At 35.9% G+C, this 24,082-nt stretch overlaps 1 protein-coding gene across 3 annotated transcripts in view; it reads right to left on the bottom strand.

Moving 5' to 3' along the window:
- LOC121382925 (carboxyl-terminal PDZ ligand of neuronal nitric oxide synthase protein-like) overlaps positions 1-24,082 on the bottom strand; it is a 203,894-nt gene that overhangs the window by 87,635 nt on the left and 92,177 nt on the right. For all 3 annotated transcript variants that reach the window (XR_005959236.1, XM_041512605.1, XM_041512606.1), the window contains exon 2: positions 17,145-17,216. Coding sequence is in view for 2 of the 3 variants with exons in the window: in XM_041512605.1 (XP_041368539.1) it covers positions 17,145-17,216 (72 nt within the window). In the remaining variant the exon portion in view is untranslated. The remainder of the gene's footprint in view (positions 1-17,144; positions 17,217-24,082) is intronic.

The following is a 24,082-nucleotide window of genomic DNA, read 5'->3' as shown; positions in this document are numbered from 1 at the left end:
TGACTGTTTTAACCTATTCACACTGTATGACTGTTTTAACCTATTCACATTGCATGACTGTTTTAACCTATTCACATTGTATGACTGTTTTAACCTATTCACACTGCATGACTGTTTTAACCTATTCACATTGTATGACTGTTTTAACCTATTCACACTGCATGACTGTTTTAACCTATTCACATTGTATGACTGTTTTAACCTATTCACACTGCATGACTGTTTTAACCTATTCACATTGCATGACTGTTTTAACCTATTCACACTGCATGACTGTTTTAACCTATTCACATTGCATGACTGTTTTAACCTATTCACACTGCATGACTGTTTTAACCTATTCACATTGCATGACTGTTTTAACCTATTCACAGTGCATGACTGTTTTAACCTATTCACACTGCATGATTGTTTTAACCTATTCACACTGCATGACTGTTTTAACCTATTCACACTGTATGACTGTTTTAACCTATTCACACTGTATGACTGTTTTAACCTATTCACACTGCATGACTGTTTTAACCTATTCACAATGCATGACTGTTTTAACCTATTCACACTGCATGACTGTTTTAACCTATTCACATTGCATGACTGTTTTAACCTATTCACACTGCATGACTGTTTTAACCTATTCACATTGCATGACTGTTTTAACCTATTCACACTGCATGACTGTTTTAACCTATTCACACTGCATGATTGTTTTAACCTATTCACATTGTATGACTGTTTTAACCTATTCACACTGCATGATTGTTTTAACCTATTCACACTGCATGACTGTTTTAACCTATTCACACTGCATGATTGTTTTAACCTATTCACACTGTATGATTGTTTTAACCTATTCACACTGTATGACTGTTTAAACCTATTCACACTGCATGACTGTTTTAACCTATTCACACTGTATGATTGTTTTAACCTATTCACACTGCATGACTGTTTTAACCTATTCACACTGTATGACTGTTTTAACCTATTCACATTGCATGACTGTTTTAACCTATTCACATTGTATGACTGTTTTAACCTATTCACACTGCATGACTGTTTTAACCTATTCACATTGTATGACTGTTTTAACCTATTCACACTGCATGACTGTTTTAACCTATTCACATTGCATGACTGTTTTAACCTATTCACACTGCATGACTGTTTTAACCTATTCACATTGCATGACTGTTTTAACCTATTCACACTGCATGACTGTTTTAACCTATTCACATTGCATGACTGTTTTAACCTATTCACACTGCATGACTGTTTTAACCTATTCACATTGCATGACTGTTTTAACCTATTCACACTGCATGACTGTTTTAACCTATTCACATTGCATGACTGTTTTAACCTATTCACACTGCATGACTGTTTTAACCTATTCACACTGCATGATTGTTTTAACCTATTCACATTGTATGACTGTTTTAACCTATTCACACTGCATGATTGTTTTAACCTATTCACACTGCATGACTGTTTTAACCTATTCACACTGCATGATTGTTTTAACCTATTCACACTGTATGATTGTTTTAACCTATTCACATTGTATGACTGTTTTAACCTATTCACACTGCATGACTGTTTTAACCTATTCACACTGTATGACTGTTTTAACCTATTCACACTGCATGACTGTTTTAACCTATTCACATTGCATGATTGTTTTAACCTATTCACACTGCATGACTGTTTTAACCTATTCACATTGCATGATTGTTTTAACCTATTCACACTGCATGACTGTTTTAACCTATTCACACTGCATGACTGTTTTAACCTATTCACACTGTATGACTGTTTTAACCTATTCACACTGCATGACTGTTTTAACCTATTCACACTGCATGACTGTTTTAACCTATTCACACTGCATGACTGTTTTAACCTATTCACACTGCATGACTGTTTTAACATATTCACATTGCATGACTGTTTTAACCTATTCACATTGCATGACTGTTTTAACCTATTCACACTGCATGACTGTTTTAAACTATTCACACTGCATGACTGTTTTAACCTATTCATACTGCATGACTGTTTTAACCTATTCACATTGCATGATTGTTTTAACCTATTCACACTGCATGACTGTTTTAACCTATTCACACAGCATGATTGTTGTATTTACATGATAATGATTGAATAGAAAACAAAACAAATGGCATTGATATTAATGCCCAGAGGCAAGTGGTACATCCTTTGTCCAATAAAAAATTGCTATCATGAAGAAGTTTGTCGGTGATTGCACAACAACTATAATAAGTGGGAAAATGTTGTTTTGAGAGTTTTTACACTTTATTTGAAGTAGGGTTTTTAAAATAAAAAATAAAAAATATTTCGAGGTTGGGGGCATTTCTCAGGTCAGGCGGGGATGCTAAACAAGTCATTTGTTTATGTGGCCTAAGTGAAGCTACGTCCTGGAACTGTGGGCCACGGGCAGTTGAACTGTTATGGATCCTGACTAGGTTATAATTGTATTCTTGGATTAACCTTCTGACTACGCCAGTCGACATACTGTACACTCTATACAGTGCATTCCCCAATTCATATTTCCCACTGTTTTGCACACGGCACTCACCGGAAATGATTTAGTAACAGGAAATGGAAGACAAGTCAGCTTCCTGTTTATTTAGATTTTGTTTTTTCAATGGATTATACCATCCTGTAAGTTGTGGAGGGAGAATATGGATTATACCATACTGTAAGTTGTGGAGGGAGAATATGGATTATACCATACTGTAAGTTGTGGAGGGAGAATATGGATTATACCATCCTGTAAGTTGTGGAGGGAGAATATGTATTATACCATACTGTAAGTTGTAGACAGATAATATGGATTATACCATACTGTAAGTTGTGGAGGGAGAATATGGATTATACCATACTGTAAGTTGTAGACAGAGAATATGGATTATACCATCCTGTAAGTTGTGGAGGGAGAATATGGATTATACCATACTGTAAGTTGTAGAGGGAGAATATGGATTATACCATACTGTAAGTTGTGGAGGGAGAATATGGATTATACCATACTGTAAGCTGTAGACAGAGAATATGGATTATACCATCCTGTAAGTTGTGGAGGGAGAATATGGATTATACATTACTGTAAGTTGTGGACGGAGAATATGGATTATACCATACTGTAATTTGTGGAGGGAGAATATGGATTATACCATACTGTAATTTGTGGAGGGAGAATATGGATTATACCACACTGTAAGTTGCGGAGGGAGAATATGGGACATCAAGGACAAACAGCGGACAAACCAGAAACACTTTACAGATGATTAAAAATCTGGAATTCCTGATAAACTGATCTACTCAAGTTATAGAGGAGGGGTTAATTCGGTCATAGAAAACTTAAGATAAGTAATGATAGTGTAATGCTAAGACCACTCTGTGGAATGTGGCTTGTTGTTGTAACCTGCAGCAGGTGTCTGTGAGTTGTAGCCATGTGTGCCACACACCTGCCATCCTCCATTATCTGTACCTGTAGTCTACAACTTCAGACATCACCGAAATCTGCATCCATGCACCTATTGTTTTCCTCTACTTCCACCATGTCAATAGGGATGTAAAACCACCTACTGTACCCCTCCCAGACCTCAGGCAGCCATTAGATAGTGCCATGGGTTAGACAACTACTTCCACCAGTCAATAGGAATGTCAATAGGGATGTAAAACCACCTACTGTACCCCTCCCAGACCTCAGGCAGTCATTAGATAGTGCCATGGGTTAGGCAACTACAATCAAATTTATGGAGGGGCATCCAGGGTAAGAGAGAATGAAAAGTTTATTTTGTTTAACAACATGACAAGTTTTTATTGGGATTTTTGTTGTTGTTGTTTTTAATGACACCATTAGAGCACACTGATATATTAATAATTGGCTATTGGATGTCAAACATATGGTCATTCTAACACGTAGTCATCAGAAGAAACCTACTACATTTTTTTTTGATGCAGCAAGGGATCTTTTACATACCTTTTCCCACAGACAGGAAAGCACATACCTCAGCCTTCAACCAGTTATTGTGCATTGGTTGCAATGAAGAAAAACCCCAATCAGTTGAATGGTTCCAGTGAGGTGGTTTGATCCTGCGACACAAGCACCTCAAGCGATCAGTCAACTGGCTGAGCTAACTCCGGCCCTGTGATGTCCACTATATCACATGACTGTGTAACATCCTCCTCGTGTGTAGTTAGTAGATATTTCCATACACCCACGATTCCTCATCATCTGAACCTCATAGTGGAAATTAATCTACCTTTATCGGCATTAATTGTCCTGCAAAAGTACTTGAATTTCATAATGAAAGAAAAAAATGTAACTAACATTATAGTTCCAACTGTGTGTAGTTATAATTTTGGAAATGCAGACTTTTCACAAGTTATCCCGATTAAATAGATTATGAAAATATACTTGGTGCGAAACCAAAATGCCCTGAATTAGGTGCTCATTTAGAATTGACCCCAGGTAACAGCTATAATGGCACTCCTGACAATGTACATGTGTTGTTTTAACTGAAAATGTAACTTGCAGTTTGCAAAGCAGATCCCCCTTGTTCGAGAAATAGACAAAACAGTACAATTAATATAGTAATATAGTATACAGAGATCCATGTAGCACAAGGAAAATAATTTCCACTTCCAGCAAATTTGTTTCACTTTCCATAATTTTATTTGATTTATTTAATTTTATTCATTTCTTTTATTTTTTATAATAAAACAATTCTGCCTTCATGCTCCCAAAAGTATTTCTTAATTCACATAATTGCTGTGGTGCCCTCGAGATCCCATGTCTCTTTAAGACAACAATTAGATCCATCTCATCATTAGCCATGTTTATAATGACCAAAAATAACAAATGTCTTTGTCTCTGTATTAAATGGGGGTTTTGGGGGTTTTTTTTGGGGGGGGGGTGGATTTTCAATTTGCAGTGCCTCTCTAAGCACGAAATTGAAAGCCCATATGAATCAGTGTTTACAGATGATGATACAGTTTGGGTAATGTCTGCACCACTAAACCACGAAGCCGGAGTACTCTGGCTGTAAGAGAGCCAGACATATGGACATGTGGACAGTTATAATGCTCTCATGACGGCCACAGCAAACTGATTGTGCAGTTCTCATATACATATGTCTCCACCAGACACAAGGCACATATAACTGTCATTTAAGAAAAAGAAGAAAAAACTGAACTAAATTTCACTACATTCCAAGTTACAATTTTTTAAATTAAATAACAACTATAAATACATGGCTTTAGATCACAAATAGAAAACAGATTTAAATAATTTGGAACCCAGTAAAGATAGACCCGCTAAAAAATATATATATGGTATTCTATTTATAGAATACAGTGACATTGAAACCAATGAAGTTTGTCGAACACCAAAATTTACTATGGCCATTATTCCCTTGTTATCAACAGTGTAAAATGTTTCTTTCTATCTTTCACTTGGATCACTAGGTAGTAATAATTCCTTATTACCAGTGATTAGTTCTCGTGTACATATAACAAACAGTAATTATATCATGCAAACACAATTAAGAAAACCTTCCATCTTTTCTCAAACTAAATTATGCGATAAGCTCCCTGCATGATAAACAAACATATGTGACATTTGGAGACGAAACACATCAATTTGAAGTAAGACGGGCAGACGAAATAAATTGTGTTCGTCCATCAGCACAATCCAGACTTGAGCTTTCTCTTTGAGGCCGCACATTACTGGAGGATTTGTTTAATGACAATTACAGCACAAACCACCTCATTACAGTAATGACATCATCACATGAGAGATGATCATTCAAGTTTCAGAAAAAAACAGCTTTCAACAACTGAGCCAGGATATCCAACTGTCTGAAAACTGACGTAGACGAGTTCTTGTTTTGTAAAGAGGGTATTAAAATAGACACACACACAAACACACAGACACACACACACACACACACAAACATACACACACACACACAAACATACAGACACATACACACACACACACACACAAACACACACACAGACACATACACACAAACACACACACATACATACACACACACACACACAGAGAAAGAAACACATACATACACACAAACACACACACACACACACACACACACACACACAGACACACACACACACACACACACACACAGAGTGGTAATAAATACCAATTAAACTAAAGAATGGTACCATGATTGACGTTAATGCAATTTCACAGCCCTCATGGAATTAATGAACTGGAACAAGTGAAGTGTGAAAAGTTACACTTCACAACGAGATTTGAAGTAAATCTTCAACTAAAATGTTCTGTCTTTTTAATTACCAGAATGAACAAATGATTATGATCAAGACCATGATTATACAGACCTGTCAACCCTCCCGGATTCCGCGGGAGTCTCCCGGTATTTGATCAAATCTCCTTTCGCCTGTGCGGGAGACAGTTTCTCCTGTTAAATGACATTTTTGTAAGTATAAAATAAAATCGATCCTCTTTTGTCAAAATAACAGAAGGGAAGTAACTCTGCCTTTTTTTTCTCATTCGGAAAATGTCGACTACTTTCGGTTTCCGAGAATGTAACAGGCCGAATTGTCCCGACTGTTTAACCTTTGCCGAAGTGAGAATTGTGGGATAGCCTATTTATATTGTTAAAAAAGCACATGGAGTTTATAAAATGACGTGTTATTATAATGTTTGTTGTCATTGTAATGGCTACGAAGCGTGTTGCCGCTAATTCAACAGGCTGTGTATTGACATTCAGTGTTGCCATATAAAAAAAAAAATATCCAATTTAGTTCTAATAACACCTCTGAATTGTAAAATGTCTTCCCACTGGATTACATAATGCAACTATGACGAATCTGAACTGCCAGACTCCCGAGTTGACAGCGATACACACGATGCATGTTAAAATCACATGTCACAGCAAGACAACGAAAAGACCAATTAGCTGTATAAACATACTTGTGTCAGTTAATTTTGTATGTTTGTGCGGTAAAATGTTGGTTATAAGGGTACACTTCAAGAAATTATTTTTGTACAATTAAAAAATGTTGTGTTTGACATTGACATAAAGTTACTCACGGAAATGGGTATAATTCCGGTATATTTCACACGATGTCCGTAATGAGGTTTTACTTATGATTAATGAAAATACAATGTTTATTGCATCATTATAATGATTTTAAATAAGTACCACGCCACCGTTCCTCATTATAGTAAAAACTGAATATTAATTTATAAGATTTATATAAATTAGTTTTTGGTACTTAGGTACATTAACCACAAATGATAATGTAACGCAACCTGTAAGCCTGTAAGTGTAATACCGTAAATGTACTAATTAAAAAAAAAATGTCTTGTTCATGTTCTTAACATTTTTGGATAAAATATTTTTTTTTTTTAAATATCTTTTAAATTATAATATTTAAACTTAAAAAAACAACAAAAAAACACATTTAATAATTATTTTTTTTTAATGCCAAGATCTAAGGTTAAGAAGTATATATGACATTATAAAGTATTCATATAACTTATTGTAATAAAAAAAAATTTAAATCTTGCGATTTTGGGTTAAATTGTGTGAATTTAAAAAATCTCCTGCTTTTTGACAAAATCTCCTGCTTTTTCAACACACACCTCCTGCTTTCTCTTGACTAAAGGTTGACAGGTCTGTGATTATATACTGAATATAAAGTTTTTTTTTTTTCTCAAAAATATTCACAGGTTTTGGGGGGTTTACTGCAATAAACACTGTCCAAGCAATAGAGCTATGACATTTAAATATTGTGATACAATACACTTTTAACTTGAAACATTATTATCTACATCTACCTATGTCTGTATCAAGGAAATGATTTATTTAATGACGCACTCAACATGTCTGTATCAATGTTGTACATCTTGAGGCTTTTCAGAATTTTGATGTGAACAGTTAACGATCGATCGAGTCCACTTCGGGTAGAAATACAGTCAGTTACACCAGCTGATATAACTAACACAATGCTACGAACAGTTTCAACCCAAACTAGCGGCTTCTTCAGCCATCATTCATTTTCTTTAACTTTACTCTCCACCATTAATGTTCTTTAAGATTACTCTCCACCATTAATTTTCTTTAAGGTTAGACACTGCCTATTAACATTTGTTTAAAGATTATACACTAACATAATTAGTTGGTTTTTTAAGGTTTCACATCACCATTAATTTTCTTTAAGATTACACACTGCCATTAATCTTGTTTAAGATTCATTACAAATAATGTTATTATTATTAAAAATATAATCACAAACACTGCTATAGTTAACAGATTATATGGACCCTAAACTAAATGATGTACCTTTAAATTATATTGCCCTACTCAACCCGTACAATTAAGAAAATGTCCACAGCAAAATAAAACATGCCATTGAAAAAAACACCTGAATGTAGTCCAAGGCCAAAATGTGCCGTGGAGAAGTAAAAACTCCAGCATTGCCGGTTGCCATGGACAATTACAGGGGTTGCCATGGACAATTACAGGGGTTGCCATGGACAATTACAGGGGTTGCCATGGACAATTACAGGGGTTGCTACCTGATGAATGATGCCTGATGTCACACCAAAACACACAAACGTTCTTACTGTAGTTAACAGCATTACTTTTTGAGTTATGGAAAATAATATTAATGACTTAATTGGTTGAGCCTGGAAAAACGTCTAGACAGGGAACAATTAATGCACAACTATACTTGATATCAGATGAAGCACCACACCATTTGTACATGATACTCGTTAAACCCATTCTTTGTGCCTGGAATCCAGACAGATTGAGATAGACCACATATGATACACTGGCCACTTTGTGTTACACAGTCCATCTTCCTTTCATGGGTAATCATTTAAAACAGTTTTATTTGCAATTTTATAAAAATCAATAACGTAGCAAAAAGAACATTTCATCAATGTCAAAATGGCATTAATGGCATTGGAAATAAATGATATGATGAGAGGAAATATCCAACAGAGTTTCTGAATCTGGTTCTCTGTTGCATACAGAGTTGCACAGTGCCAGTGCACAATTTGTAAGGACTGTGGATTGATGAGGAAATATCCAGCACGATTTCTGAATCTGCTAGTCTGCTAGACTGTCACACACTGACCTGCATAATGAACAATTTGTAAGGAACTGTGGTATTTGTCAAAAATAATTCACAAAGGGCCAATTAATTAACACTTTTGAATGTTAAATTGAATGCAAAATTCATAAAACTTATAGCCCAAAACAACAAAATCTTTTGAGCTCTAAAATTAATAGTCTATCAGTCAATCTCACGCAAGCAGAACAAGATGGGCATCAAGTGAGATGTTTTGAACCAGTAACTGTTCATCTAGTATTCAACAGTTCAACATAACATTCATTAAATTACAAGTGTATTTGATCCTGAAAATGTGTCACCTAATGGGCCAAGGTAATATAACGGTTTATTTATACATATATTATGTTTCTTACTGCCTTGCTGCTAAATAGCTCCATCACAAAACAATTAAGGAAAACTTAATATTAAAATGTGGAAAGTCTATTAACAAATAATTAAAATATAACATGTTTTAAGTGGACATATTTTGTACTACCTTGTAACAACCTTGTAACTACCTTGCAACAACCTAGCCACAAGCATGCATTTTTGTTTGGGATATTAATCAGGTTATCATAAACAGAAACAAAACAAAAACATACACAAAATGTTAAAAGGTTATTCTTTAATGTTCCCACAACTGGGATAAATCAAAGGCTGTGGTATGTGCTATTCTGTCTGTGGGATAGTAGATATAAAAGATCCCTTGCTATTAATGGAAGCATGTACCGGGTTTACCTCTAAGATTATATTTGGAAATTACCAAATGTTTGATATCCAATAGCTGATGATTAATAAATCAATCTGCACTAGTGGTTTGTTGTTAAACAAAACTAAATTTAACTTTCTTTAAACTTCAAAATGTCCCATAAGCTATTTTGCAGCCGTGTACCTTCATATGTAAACACCCACCCTAGCCCAACCCTCAAAGAAGCCAGCACTATGTTTGTGATGGCTTGCTGGAGATTCTATGACCACCGTGAGGTGTGTTCAGAATTGACAGCACCATGATCACCCAACTCTTGCCCATCAATCAGAGAAGTGACAAGCAGGTCAGGCTCCTGCTGACTGGGTCAAACTGGGAGTTATTTATTGGTGCGGTATATCCTGTGGTCACACATGTAAATAAATCTGTCTGGAGAAGCCATCATTCTGATGACTGTCTCCATCACTGGTGAGCAGGCCGAGAATTCCATTCATGTGTTGAATCCACTCTCCAACTGACTGTATGTAGACTTAAAATGGCTTTCCATATATTCCATTTTCATGTCCGTCATCCATCATCCGTAACAGGCACACAAAAAACCCTGCTTGCCTAATAAACTGATTGTGTCCTTTTCATATGTCCGTCATAGGTCATCCGACCTTGTTTTAATCGATCTTGTTTTAATCGATCTTGTTCTAATCGATCTTGTTTTAATTGATCTTGTTCTAATCGATCTTGTTTAAATCGATCTTGTTCTAATCGATCTTGTTTTAATCGATCTTGTTTTAATCGCTACCCAATGCATTTTGTGACAGATTACAGATATGATGGACATGGATGTTCTCACAATTACATCATAGTTGTTGAGCCTTTCTCCCTGTTTAGACATATACTCAACTATTTATAACATTTTACACTTGTACAAAATATTGCTCAAGTGATGGACGACGTACATAATGAAACCCACCATACATCTTCATCTTGTCTAGTTCGTCTGATGCATGTTTCAGTCTAGGATTGATCCCTTTTGGTGGATACATTGGGCTATTTCTCTTTCAGGTCAGTGCACCACAAGTGGTTTATCAAATGCTGTGGTATGTGCTATCCTATCTGTGAGATAGTGCATGTAAAAGATGCTTTACTACTAATGGAACAAGAGTACCGGTGAGGTAAATGATACGCCTGTCAGGACTTTGATGGAAAACCATATATGTTCAGAATAGACAAATTATTTGCTTTATTTGTATCACAGTGACCTAGTAATTGTATGTCACACACCACCATTCCAAGTTGTTCCTACATGTGAGGTTTGATGGTCCTGTGTACATCTGTATGCAAGATATGGTCTAGACAAGAATTTACTGTTATGTGCAGTAGACCGTGAAAAGTAGGTCACAGTGCCATAGTACACTGCCATCCTAAGTTGTTCCTATGTGTAAGGTTTGATGGTCCTGTATGCATCTGTATGGAAGATATGGTCACAAGAAAAGGTTAAAAGACATCCGTAGGGACAACACCATACCATAATATTACCTATCATAGACAAGCCTATAAAAATGTAGCTGGTTTACTCTCTAAGATAATGTCACAATTACCAAATGTTTGACATCCAATAGCAGATGATTAATAAATCAATGTGCTCTCGTGGTGTTAAACAAAACAAACTTTATGTTCAGTGCAAATAGTGTTGGACATCCAGTTGAAATTTTGTCATCACCAGTTTACTCCTATCAGGCTCTATATATACTTCAAGGTGTTCATGGTGCACAAGTAATTTCAGACTCTATATATACTTCAAGGTGTACATGGTGCACAGGTTATTTCAGACTCTATATATACTTCAAGGTGTACATGGTGCACAGGTTATTTCAGACTCTATATATACTTCAAGGTGTACATGGTGCACAGGTTATTTCAGACTCTATATATACTTCAAGGTGTTCATGGTGCACAAGTTATTTCAGACCCTATATATAGTTCAAGGTGTTCATGGTGCACAAGTAATTTCAGACTCTATATATACTTCAAGGTGTACATGGTGCACAGGTAATTTCAGACTCTATATATACTTCAAGGTGTACATGGTGCACAGGTTATTTCAGACTCTATATATACTTCAAGGTGTACATGGTGCACAGGTTATTTCAGACTCTATATATACTTCAAGGTGTACATGGTGCACAGGTTATTTCAGACTCTATATATACTTCAAGGTGTACATGGTGCACAGGTTATTTCAGACTCTATATATACTTCAAGGTGTACATGGTGCACAAGTTATTTCAGACTCTATATATACTTCAAGGTGTACATGGTGCACAAGTAATTTCAGACTCTATATATACTTCAAGGTGCACACGTTATTTCAGACTATACATACTTCAAGGTGTTCATGGTGCACACATTATTTCAGACTATATATACTTCAAGGTGTACATGGTGCACACGTTATTTCAGACCCTATATATACTTCAAGGTGTACATGGTGCACAGGTTATTTCAGACCCTATATATACTTCAAGGTGTACATGGTGCACAGGTTATTTCAGACCCTATATATACTTCAAGGTGTACATGGTGCACACGTTATTTCAGACCCTATATATACTTCAAGATGTGCATGGTGCACAGGTTATTTCAGACCCTATATATACTTCAAGGTGTACATGGTGCACAGGTTATTTCAGACCCTATATATACTTCAAGGTGTACATGGTGCACAAGTTATTTCAGACTCTATATATACTTCAAGGTGTACATGGTGCAGTTCATTGTAATAGATTATTATTTATCCGGTATTAGGATCTCCCCAATATAAAACCGTTTAATAAGTGGTCGTAATTGCGGAGTTTCACTAATATTAATAAATAAAATGACACCAAAGTTGTAGACATCCATTTTTAATTTTGTCACAATTATGGCAAGTGCAAGTGCAAATAATTTTTACATGCTCATATACCACTAGAGTTTCAAGCATGTCCGTCCCGGGGCCTGTCTCTGGATAGCCAGGGGCTTGTCCCAGGACAGAAAAAAATTAAGCGGACAATTTTGAAATTTACATCCAAAAATTAAACAGTGGGCCTTTAAAATTTTGATGCGCATCTCTAATATAATTAATAAAGAAAATTCTACTCATTAAATTTGGTCGCTAGATTAGATTGGGTGGTCAAAAAGAAATTAGATAAGATTGGTGGCCTGACTCGGGATGGGGGGGGGGGGGGGGGGGGGGGGGGTAGAGTTGGGCAGAATTTTGAAAGTAGCAATTAGTAAAAAAAGTTAATAGAATTAAAAAAAAAGAAGTTACAAACCAAAAATAAAAAGAATTGACTGCTCGGTTGAATATTTATATAATTTGGAGCATTTTAGAAGGACAGTCCAAAAATAAATAAAAGAAAGAAGAGAGGATCGGACTATTTAATAATATTAAAAAAAGAAAGTAATGTCGACATAAACTTTTGAACGAAGGTCTAAAAGTTTAAAGTCTGATCTATATGTCCACATGAGTGGCCTCGTTAAGGCCGTTAGGGTGCACAGCTTGTAGTGATGAGATGGGTTGCATCCCATTAAGAAAACCCCTAGATTGACAGTCAAAAGACGTTGAAGATGTAGTGCTGTGCTGAAATACAGATCTCGAGAAGCCAGATTCGTCTGAACAAGAGAGAGAATCAGACCAGGGTATAGTCCAGTCGTCATGGGTTGGTTTGGGGCAAGTTGTCCAAACATTGCAGTAAGTTGACCAAACACTGGGACGAGATGGTTTTGGGGCGAGCTGACCAGCATTCATGACAATGCCATACAAATTGTATGAATGCGTGTGATGTCATTAAAGATTGAGTCTGGACTCAAACAGTTTGATAAGCAAGCATGGGCCCAGGACTGTCTATACATATGTGATAGGTTATGTTGTATTCACCACTCGATGGATTCCTTTCAGCTATAATTTTTAAAAAACCCTGATTTATTAATATGCTTTTGTTTTAGATGACCAAGACAGAGGAAATATAGCTGAGTAACGACTACTTAGAAAACAACTGAATCTGCTTTACAGTTGTCTATGTGGATTTACTGAATCTGCTTTACAGTTGTCTATGTGGATTTACTGAATCTGTGGATTTACTGAATCTGCTTTACAGTTGTCTATGTGGATTTACTGAATCTGCTTTACAGTTGTCTATGTGGATTTACTGAATCTGCTTTACAATTGTCTATGTGGATTTACTGAATCTGCTTTACAGTTGTCTATGTGGATTTACTGAGTCTGCTTTACAGTTGTCGATGTGGATTTACTGAATCTGCTTTACAGTTGTCGATGTGACAGATGCAATGGGTTTACTTCAAGTGACACACATCGGCTTGAACCAACCAGCCAACTTACAGCATCCACTTTACAACTTACAGCATCCACCTTACTACTTACAGCATCCACCTTACAGCATCCACCTTACAGCTTGCAGTATCCACCTTACAGCATCCACCTTACAGCTTACAGCATCCACCTTACAGCTTATAGCATCCACCTTACAGCTTACAGCATCCACCTTACAACTTACAGCTTCCACCTTACAGCATCCACCTTACAGCTTACAGCATCCACCTTACAACTTACAGCTTCCACCTTACAGCTTACAGCATCCATCTTACGACTTACAGCATCCACCTTACAGCATCCACCTTACAACTTCTACCTTACAACTTACAGCATCCACCTTATAGCTTACAGAATCCACCTTACAACTTACAGCATCCACCTTACTACTTACAGCATCCACCGTACAGCTTGCAGCATCCACCTTACAGCATCCACCTTACAGCTTACAGCATCCACTTTACAGCTTACAGCATCCACCTTAAAGCATCCACCTTACAGCTTATAGCATCCACCTTACAGCTTATAGCATCCACCTTACAGCTTATAGCATCCACCTTACAGCTTACAGCATCCACCTTACAACTTACAGCTTTCACCTTACAGCATCCACCTCACAGCTTACAGCATCTACCTTACAACTTACAGCATCCACCTTATAGCTTACAGAATCCACATTACAACTTACAGCATCCACCTTACAAATTACAGCATCTACCATACAACTTACAGCATCCACCTTACAACTTACAGCATCCACCTTACAAATTACAGCATCCATCTTACAACTTATAGCATCCACCTTATCTGATAAAAACACAGCACAAAGATTCTCTCTGCACTACGGCACCAGATGTCAGCTGCCAAGGTCACTATACCGAGAATACCGCGAATAACGTGAATACTGCGAATACCGCATACCACTGCTCTGCATTATTCAAGATGTGCATGTATGCCAGCCCTGTCGGTCCATCCATCAATATAATTGTTAATGTCTATTAGTGCACCTCATCCAACACAATCAACCACATCGTTAATAAATTAATCATTAACTGTGCACGTGTGTGACATAAAAGAGTTCTGTTATACAACTACAGGCACTGCGTCCGGCCGTTTCCGCATTCAACCATCAATATTTATCGCTAGCAGTTAGTGCACAAATCATTCTCTTACTTGAGCTCTTCATTTGATACAATTAAATAAGCGATTGATGAATTAATAACAAAACATGCACACTTTCCGGTTTCGTTGTTCGAAGTGCACACTACAAGATGAGTTTGTGAGTGTTCAGCCGACATCAATATCGGTGGATGTTAATTAGTGCAGAAATCACATGGAAAAACAACGGCTGCGTCTTACACAGCTTCGTGTATGAATTAATAATGCTATCAAACACGGAGCAATCAAACGTTACACCTGTAGTACAACACTCGCAGATTATCACCAGCAGCTCAAACTTCCCACATTACGGCTATTTTTTTCATATATTCATAATTTAGCGAATGTTTAAAGATATAACACAGATTTGTAACAGTTTTGTTTTTCAATGTCTATAAATAAATTTGTTTCATTTCATGTGCTATGTTCAAAACATGTTAAGACGTTTTTTACGTCATGTTCGAAACAGTTTGTTTTGTTTAACGACACCACTAGAGGACATTGACTTACTAATAATCGGCTATCGGATGTCAAACATTTCGTAATTTTGACATATTTTATGATAAAAATTTCTTTTACATGTGTTATGTTCAAAACGTGATAATACGAATGTATATGTATTTAGGTGTTATGTTCAAAACATGATAATTAGAATGTATATGTATTTAGGTGTTATATTCAAAACATGATAATAAGAATTTTATAAAAAGTGTTACGTTAAAACATATAAGAAGCATTTATTTATAAGTTATGTCCAAGAAGATAATTTACAAGAATTCATCCTGCAACCACCATTTCTCTTGACAGAATATGCTGATGGATAAAGCAAAGTGATATCTAGTAGTAGCAGGATACAACTTTTGACATCACTCGTATGACGTCACACACATAGCTACATTACAAAATCGCTCATTTGACCTCAAGGTCATCGTACATTTTGACTGAAATAACAGAAATAATAGCTTTTCCCCTTCATTTTTATGGTCTGCAGGATAAAGATAATAACTAGTTAATGATGTCGGATATTGGCTTTATCCTGTTCAGGCTGAATGAGAAATTTCCAATCTTACCTTCACAGGATAAAGCCGATGTTTGACGTCATTAACTAGTTATTCTTTATCTTACCTTCACAGGATAAAGCCGATGTCTGACGTCATTAACTAGTTATTCTTTATCTTACCTTCACAGGATAAAGCCGATGTCTGACGTCATTAACTAGTTATTCTTTATTTATACCAAAAACAAGTTCAGTTAAAAAACAAGAATTTATTTAAATTTTTTAACTTCTGTTCAAGATCATAATTATAAGAAATTTATTTTCAAATTATGTTTAAGAATACAATTATAAGAATTTATATTATAAGTTAGGTTCAAGAACATGCTCATAAAAATGTATTTAAGATTTATGTTCAAAAACACAATCATAAGAATTTATTTATCAGTTATGTTTAAGAACACAATTATAAGAATTTTGTTATGAGTTATGTTAAAGAATATATGAAATATCTTATAAACATTTCATTACAAAACATGACTAAGAATGTCTTTGTGAGTGTTATATTCAAAACTTGATAACAAGAATTCAAGCTTTTATGTAACTTACAATTAACACACAGGTCACTCTGAATGGGTTTAAACTTGAGACAATTTTCATAAATGAAATGTACACATACTTTCTTTTTTGTTAAAAAGAGATAACTGGCTAATTTGGCTTCAAACAGTATGCCCTAAAACCAACGAAGTAGAAAATTTATTATAAACACTGACCCGTATCCTTCTCATGGCCGCGACGATCTCCACCCTGCTACTGGGACGCGGTACATCCAATGTGCCAATATACTGCAAGAACAAAACAAGTCTGTCAACAATGTACTGCAAGAACAAAACAAGTCTGTCAACAATATACTGCAAGAACAAAACAAGTCTGTAACAATATACTGCAAGAACAAAACAAGTCTGTCAACAATGTACTGCAAGAACAAAACAAGTCTGTCAACAATGTACTGCAAGAACAAAACAAGTCTGTCAACAATGTACCGCAAGAACAAAACAAGTCTGTCAACAATGTACCGCAAGAACAAAACAAGTCTGTCAACAATGTACTGCAAGAACAAAACAAGTCTGTCAACAATGTACCGCAAGAACAAAACAAGTCTGTCAACAATGTACTGCAAGAACAAAACAAGACTGTCAACAATATACTGCAAGAACAAAACAAGACTCAACAATGTACTGCAAGAACAAAACAAGACTGTCAACAATGTACTGCAAGAACAAAACAAGACTGTCAACAATGTACTGCAAGAACAAAACAAGTCTGTCAACAATGTACTGCAAGAACAAAACAAGTCTGTCAACAATGTACTGCAAGAACAAAACAAGTCTGTCAACAATGTACTGCAAGAACAAAATAAGACTGTCAACAATGTACTGCAAGAACAAAACAAGTCTGTCAACAATGTACTGCAAGAACAAAACAAGTCTGTCAACAATGTACTGCAAGAACAAAACAAGTCTTGTCAACAATGTACTGCAAGAACAAAACAAGACTCAACAATGTACTGCAAGAACAAAACAAGTCTGTCAACAATGTACTGCAAGAACAAAACAAGTCTGTCAACAATGTACTGCAAGAACAAAACAAGTCTGTCAACAATGTACTGCAAGAACAAAACAAGTCTGTCAACAATATTCTGCAAGAACAAAACACGTCTGTCAACAATGTACTGCAAGAACAAAACAAGTCTGTCAACAATGTACTGCAAGAACAAAACAAGTCTGTCAACAATGTACTGCAAGAACAAAACAAGACTCAACAATATACTGCAAGAACAAAACAAGCAGGGATGGGGAAAAGCCCTTTTTTCCCGGTCTGGGACCGATTCTCGATCTCTGAGACCGAAATGTTTTTTTTAAAACGCGCATTTGCCGGTCCCACTTTTGTCATTCTTGTCGGTCCGAAGCACCTGTTCATTTCTATTATTGGAACAAATTCCTATCGGTCAAGCGGACCGGCCAGCCCAGACATCGGTATCTCGTGCATGATTTAAAATAATAAATAAATAGTGGTCAATAGTGGTCTGGTGTTTCAGACGTTTGTGATTTTAAAGTCTGCCTAAGTATATCGCCAGTCACTGAAGTCGGACCTACAGTAGTGTCAATCGACTGCCACTAGGCTAGACATTTGTCAAAGTCGCTGAGTCGGTCAAGAGATTACACAGACATTAACGATAGCACCATTCTTGGTTTAGAGAGCCATCAATGTATTACACTCCAATTAAAAAAAAGGACCCAGAATTTGCAACTGGTTACAATCAACATCTGTCAACACCTGTGTACAGAGCTCTGTCGGGTCGAGTGTCCTAGCCCGAAGCAAGAGGCTTTTGTGCAATACAAACTGCTTAAAATAGCATAAAATAAAATGAAATAATCTATAAATGTATTTATTGTTGACTGTTCAATGTAGTGTATCCAATAATTATAAAGGATTTTAAAATTAACAAAAGGTTTCCACCTTTTTTTTTAACAAGTGGGAGTAAGCAGAACAGCTACATGTACTGTTAACTCAAGAGCCAGTAGAGGTCAAATTTCATCCAATCAGTGATGACGTTATTACTCTCTTTGTCTAAACATGTGCTAGCTCAGGCTGTCAAACGCTTCAATGGTGCCATCTTTTATTAATTTTCAAGATACAGTACTGAATACTCGTACTTTTTATACATATATGGGAATTAAAATTCATAACTTTTATTCCTTTTTTATATTATTTATTCTATTATGTAAAATATATACAATTTGTGGGGGTTTTCACTGATCATATGTGATTAATTATTTTTTTTTTTTTTTTTTTTTTTTTCATGTCAATCGTTTTGCGTTCATGCTTCAAGATAAACTATAGAAATATCACTATGATTTTTAAAAAAACTATTTGGCAAATATCGGTTTCTTTTTTTTTTTTTTTTTTTTTTTTTTTTTTTTTAATTCCTCCCACACCCCCCGGTAGTGACGACATCAAGTGGGACCGATTGACAATTTTATTTTTCCCCACCCCTGAAAACAAGACTGTCAACTATATACTGCAAGAACAAAACAAGTCTGTCAACTATATACTGCAAGAACAAAACACGTCTGTCAACAATATACTGCAAGAACAAAACAAGACTGTCAACAATGTACTGCAAGAACAAAACAAGTCTGTCAACTATATACTGCAAGAACAAAACAAGTCTGTCATCAATATACTGCAAGAACAAAACAAGACTGTCAACAGTATACTGCAAGAAAAGGTAGTGTGAAGATTCAGTATCTTGTCACAATTTGCTATGCAAGTTTCAGAGATGATACATATTTTTAAAACATAAAACAGTAGTTGCTAATTAATTTTCAAATGTTTAAAAGATTGGGGTTAGATTATCAGGACCTTGGGATGGACAAGTAAAAGATTATCACTTGATGAACACGCAGTCCTAGCCAATATGACCATTGGCAGCTGAAGGGAGAAATTGCAAAATGCACTCAGATCACAAAGACAAAGTTAAAATTTGTTTTCTTTAACAACACCACTAGAGCACATTGATTTATTAATCATCGGCTATTGGATGTCAAACATTTGGTAATTTTGACGTATAGTCTTAGAAAGGAAACCAGCTATATTTTCCCATTAGTAGCAAGGGATCTTTTATATGCACCATCCTACAGACAGGATAGCACATACCACTGCCTTTGATATACCAATCGTGGTGCATTGGCTGGAACAAGAAATAACCCAATGGGCCCACTGACGGGAATCGATCCTAGACTGACCATGCATCAAGTGAGTCCTGCCCCTAGGTTACGACATGTACTAATGCCAACATACGACACTGACAGTACAGAAATAGACTCGCATAATGCCAACATACGACACTGACAGTACAGAAATAGACTCGCATAATGCCAACATACGACACTGACAGTACAGAAATAGACTCGCATAATGCCAACATACGACACTGACAGTACAGAAATAGACTCGCATAATGCCAACATACGACACTGACAGTACAGAAATAGACTCGCATAATGAGCTCTATTTATTAGTAACATCCACTTTTTGATTGTTGCTTGCAAGCAAAACCTAACAACAATTCACTCTCAAATTAGTTTCATTCATACTGTTTAAAAAAAGAGCAATATAAAAAAAAAGGATAGAAAAAGGAAATGATAAAAGTACTATTTTTAGCAAATTGGTCAAATTAAATTCATTTTCATTGTGTGGTTTTTCACTACCTGGTGGGGTTTTTACTAGGTCTTGGTAAACATTTTAAAACAACAAACTAAATTATTTAAATGTTTTGGTTATAATGAATGACTGACTGCATGGAAGGACAAATATTGATCAATTTGGGGGGGGGGGGGGGGGGGGGGTGTTTTTTTTTTAAAACATCTGCCCGTGATTCCACTGATTTCTCGTGATTCTACTGATTTCTCGTCAGTCCCATGTAGCTACAAGTTGTGAAGTGTTCAGGCTCAATAAGAACTTCTCTCAAGCTCAACAAGGCTTCTACGAGAAGAATGAAAAAAAAAAGGTCATTACTTTTAGTGGTGCTTTGTACAAAAGGAGGACATTAATGGAAAGAGTTTGAAGAGAATTTCTTGGTCCTATGCATCTTTAAAATCTGTTATGACTGACAGGTTTGCTAATAGCCACCATAAACCAAAGTTCATCTGCCATATTAACGCTACACATCATGCAAAGATGGCTCTTAGTACGTAACATGAGTTGAACATGCCGACAGCCGACAGCACACACGCCAACAGTGATTGCAGCTAATTAGAATAAACAAGCAGAATCAAACAGGCAGCAGCGGGTTTCTACTCCAGTGCCCTTCATTTACTGCTTCACACATCACAAACTTCCATCATTTGCTCAGTGATTCCACCAACATCGTTCCGCCTGTTCGTTCCTCCCTGATGTAAATGACCAATCTACTGTGTGCATCAATGTAATCACCAGATTTAAATGCCTATATCGCAACTGTCAGCACTACACACAACTTTTATCAATCATAATCTAGGCGGAATAACGAGCCAATCGATGGACATTACGCTATCCTCACGCTAATTCCAAACAAAAATGTCTCAAGAAATTATCGGATGAAGGATTTTTTTTATCCTCAGAATGATGGCAGAAAAAGAAGAAAAAACAAGCTGAAAAAGACAGATTAGAGTTAAGCTTTATCTGGAGTTGAATAGAGTCGATCTAGTTATATTTCCACAGTGTGACAATCACACATTAACACAGGCAGGTAATGGCTCAGATGTACAATTTAAGAAAAAAGTTTTTTTTTGTTTAATGACACCATTAGAGCACATTGATCTATTAATCATCAGCTATTATATGTCTAACATTTGGCCATTGTGACACAAGGTCTAATATAGAGAGGAAACCTACTACATTTTTCCATTAGTAGCAAGGGATCTTTTAAATGCACCTTCCCACAGACAGGATAGCACATACCACAGCCTTTGATATACCAGTCATGGTGCATTGGCTGGAACGAGAAATAATCCAATGGGGCCAACCGACGGGGATTGATCCCAGACTGACCATGCATCAAGCGAGCACTTTACCACTGGGCTATGTCCCACCCTACAATTTAAGCACACATTGATATAGTTGTGTTCAATGTCCTCATCATCAGATCATCATCCAGTGCAGCATGTTTTAGAGTTGCGTTCAATGTTCTCATCATCAGATCACCATCCAACTGCAGCACGTTTTTAGAGTAGCGTTCAATGTCCTCATCATCAGATCATCGTTAAATTGCAGCACGTTTTTACAGCACCAGATATTTTTACCTCCAGCACTGGGATCAATACTCGGAACTAATTAAACGCATGGCGAATAAAAGAAACATCAAACTTACATAACTCAAACTTTGTTGATAAAGAATAACTCAATTCGTTTGCCTCAATGTAACTATCTGCTTCCGTCAGCATCAGTATTTCAAAGTTTTATGGTGAACATTCAACGAGTCTGTCGTTTTATTTGTATCAGTTTCTGACCATGTCCGATTAATATTCTAGAGACGTATTTCAATTGTACAAAACCATCACATCACGTTGGTGGTTGTAAGGAAGATACTACATCTTGGCTGATATATACATGACGACTGGATGAAGTTGGCCTCAGATTACAGTTATCTTCCCATTTGGTTGTCCAAAATCCGGAAGTTTGACCGCGCAAGTAGTCTGCTGTTTGACTGTGATTATTTCATGGCAGACAGCTATGAAGTGGCAACTGTTTGACTGAAGTGACAGGGGATAGCATGTAGTTTGTAAACATGTGTAACTTGTTGACATTGAAGACTTGTTTGTGGTAATTCCGGCCCATGCAAAAGTAGTGCTTTTTGTGTAAAATGGGTGTACTCCGGCCTGGTTTAGAGGGTGTGTCTGTTTAAACCAATATGCTGGGAGAAAGAGCTGGACAACAGGGGTTGTCCTTTTCAGGGTGTGTGTCCCCCATGCAGGCAAAGGTACATACAAAACTTCACGGGCCTGCTGATATTAATAAAAATGTTATAGCCACTAAGGCTATATAGAAACATATAGCGAAATTAATTGTGGTCTGAGGCCTGATATAGTTCACACATTACACCGGTTAAATGCTTGATTCTGATGAAAGTATTATAACCAGAGAGGTGAAATTACACAGACTGATTGTGCATACCACAAGGAATATGAAAACTAATTTATTTATTTTCTAAATATTTTATTAAATTAAAAAACATTTTTTTTTGAATTTATTAAAAATTAAAATTAAAAGTTTCAACTTTTAAATTTCAATATCCTCCAAAATAGCATAAAATGACCTCTGATGTTACTACAGGTTGTTGCAATATTTTTTAACAGTTTTGAGCTAATAATTTGGTAAAAAAGAGCAAAAGTTGGATTTTGTTAGTCAATATTGAGATTTTGATTTTTTTTACATATTGAATTTTAAAGAGTTTCTCAATTATTGCAATTGGACAGAAGATCTAAATATAATGAATATATCACTACTAAATGTAATTAAACACTTTAAATAAATAGTATACAGTTTTTAACAAGATTAAGTACTCTAATAATACATTTCACCTACATTTATGTAAATTACACATTTCAGTCATTTTTCAAAAATGGTCTTTTATCCTTAGAAAATCTAATAGGCTAATATTCTATGCTGTCTGAATGTATTTATTGTGTTCAGTAATCAGATGCTGGTATACTTGTCAAGTTTATTGCAGAAAATGTGCCAAAAAGGTTAACATTTGGCTTGTAATACATATGGCAGAATAATCCATAATGCATATTCAGTGGTCATTACTACAAACATCCTTCCAATCAAGAAATACTACACTGAGGTATCCCAGACACTGGCACATGACTACACTTGTTAACAGTTATCACTGGAAACTGAAAAATATGGTGCAAGTACCTCTTGGTAGGATTTATATCAGCATTTTGTGACAAAATCTTCATTTTCAAAGTTGTCGTCAACAAAAAAAATATTATGGTGTATACCTAAGTAATATCTGTAGGGCATATTCATATTAATATGCATTTATATGGACTGTTTTGCCTTTTACAAAGTGGCTACATGTCTAATACAGTAAATGAAGTAGATTAAGTAAATACAGCAGGTCAAAATTGAATATGAGGCCTATCATGTCTAATTTTCCCTG

This window comes from Gigantopelta aegis, chromosome 10 (genome assembly GCF_016097555.1).
Source record: "Gigantopelta aegis isolate Gae_Host chromosome 10, Gae_host_genome, whole genome shotgun sequence".
Classification (NCBI taxonomy): Eukaryota; Metazoa; Mollusca; class Gastropoda; order Neomphalida; family Peltospiridae; genus Gigantopelta; species Gigantopelta aegis.
The sequence above is the reverse complement of the archived record's forward strand: the minus strand, read 5'-3'. Positions and strand labels throughout refer to the sequence as shown.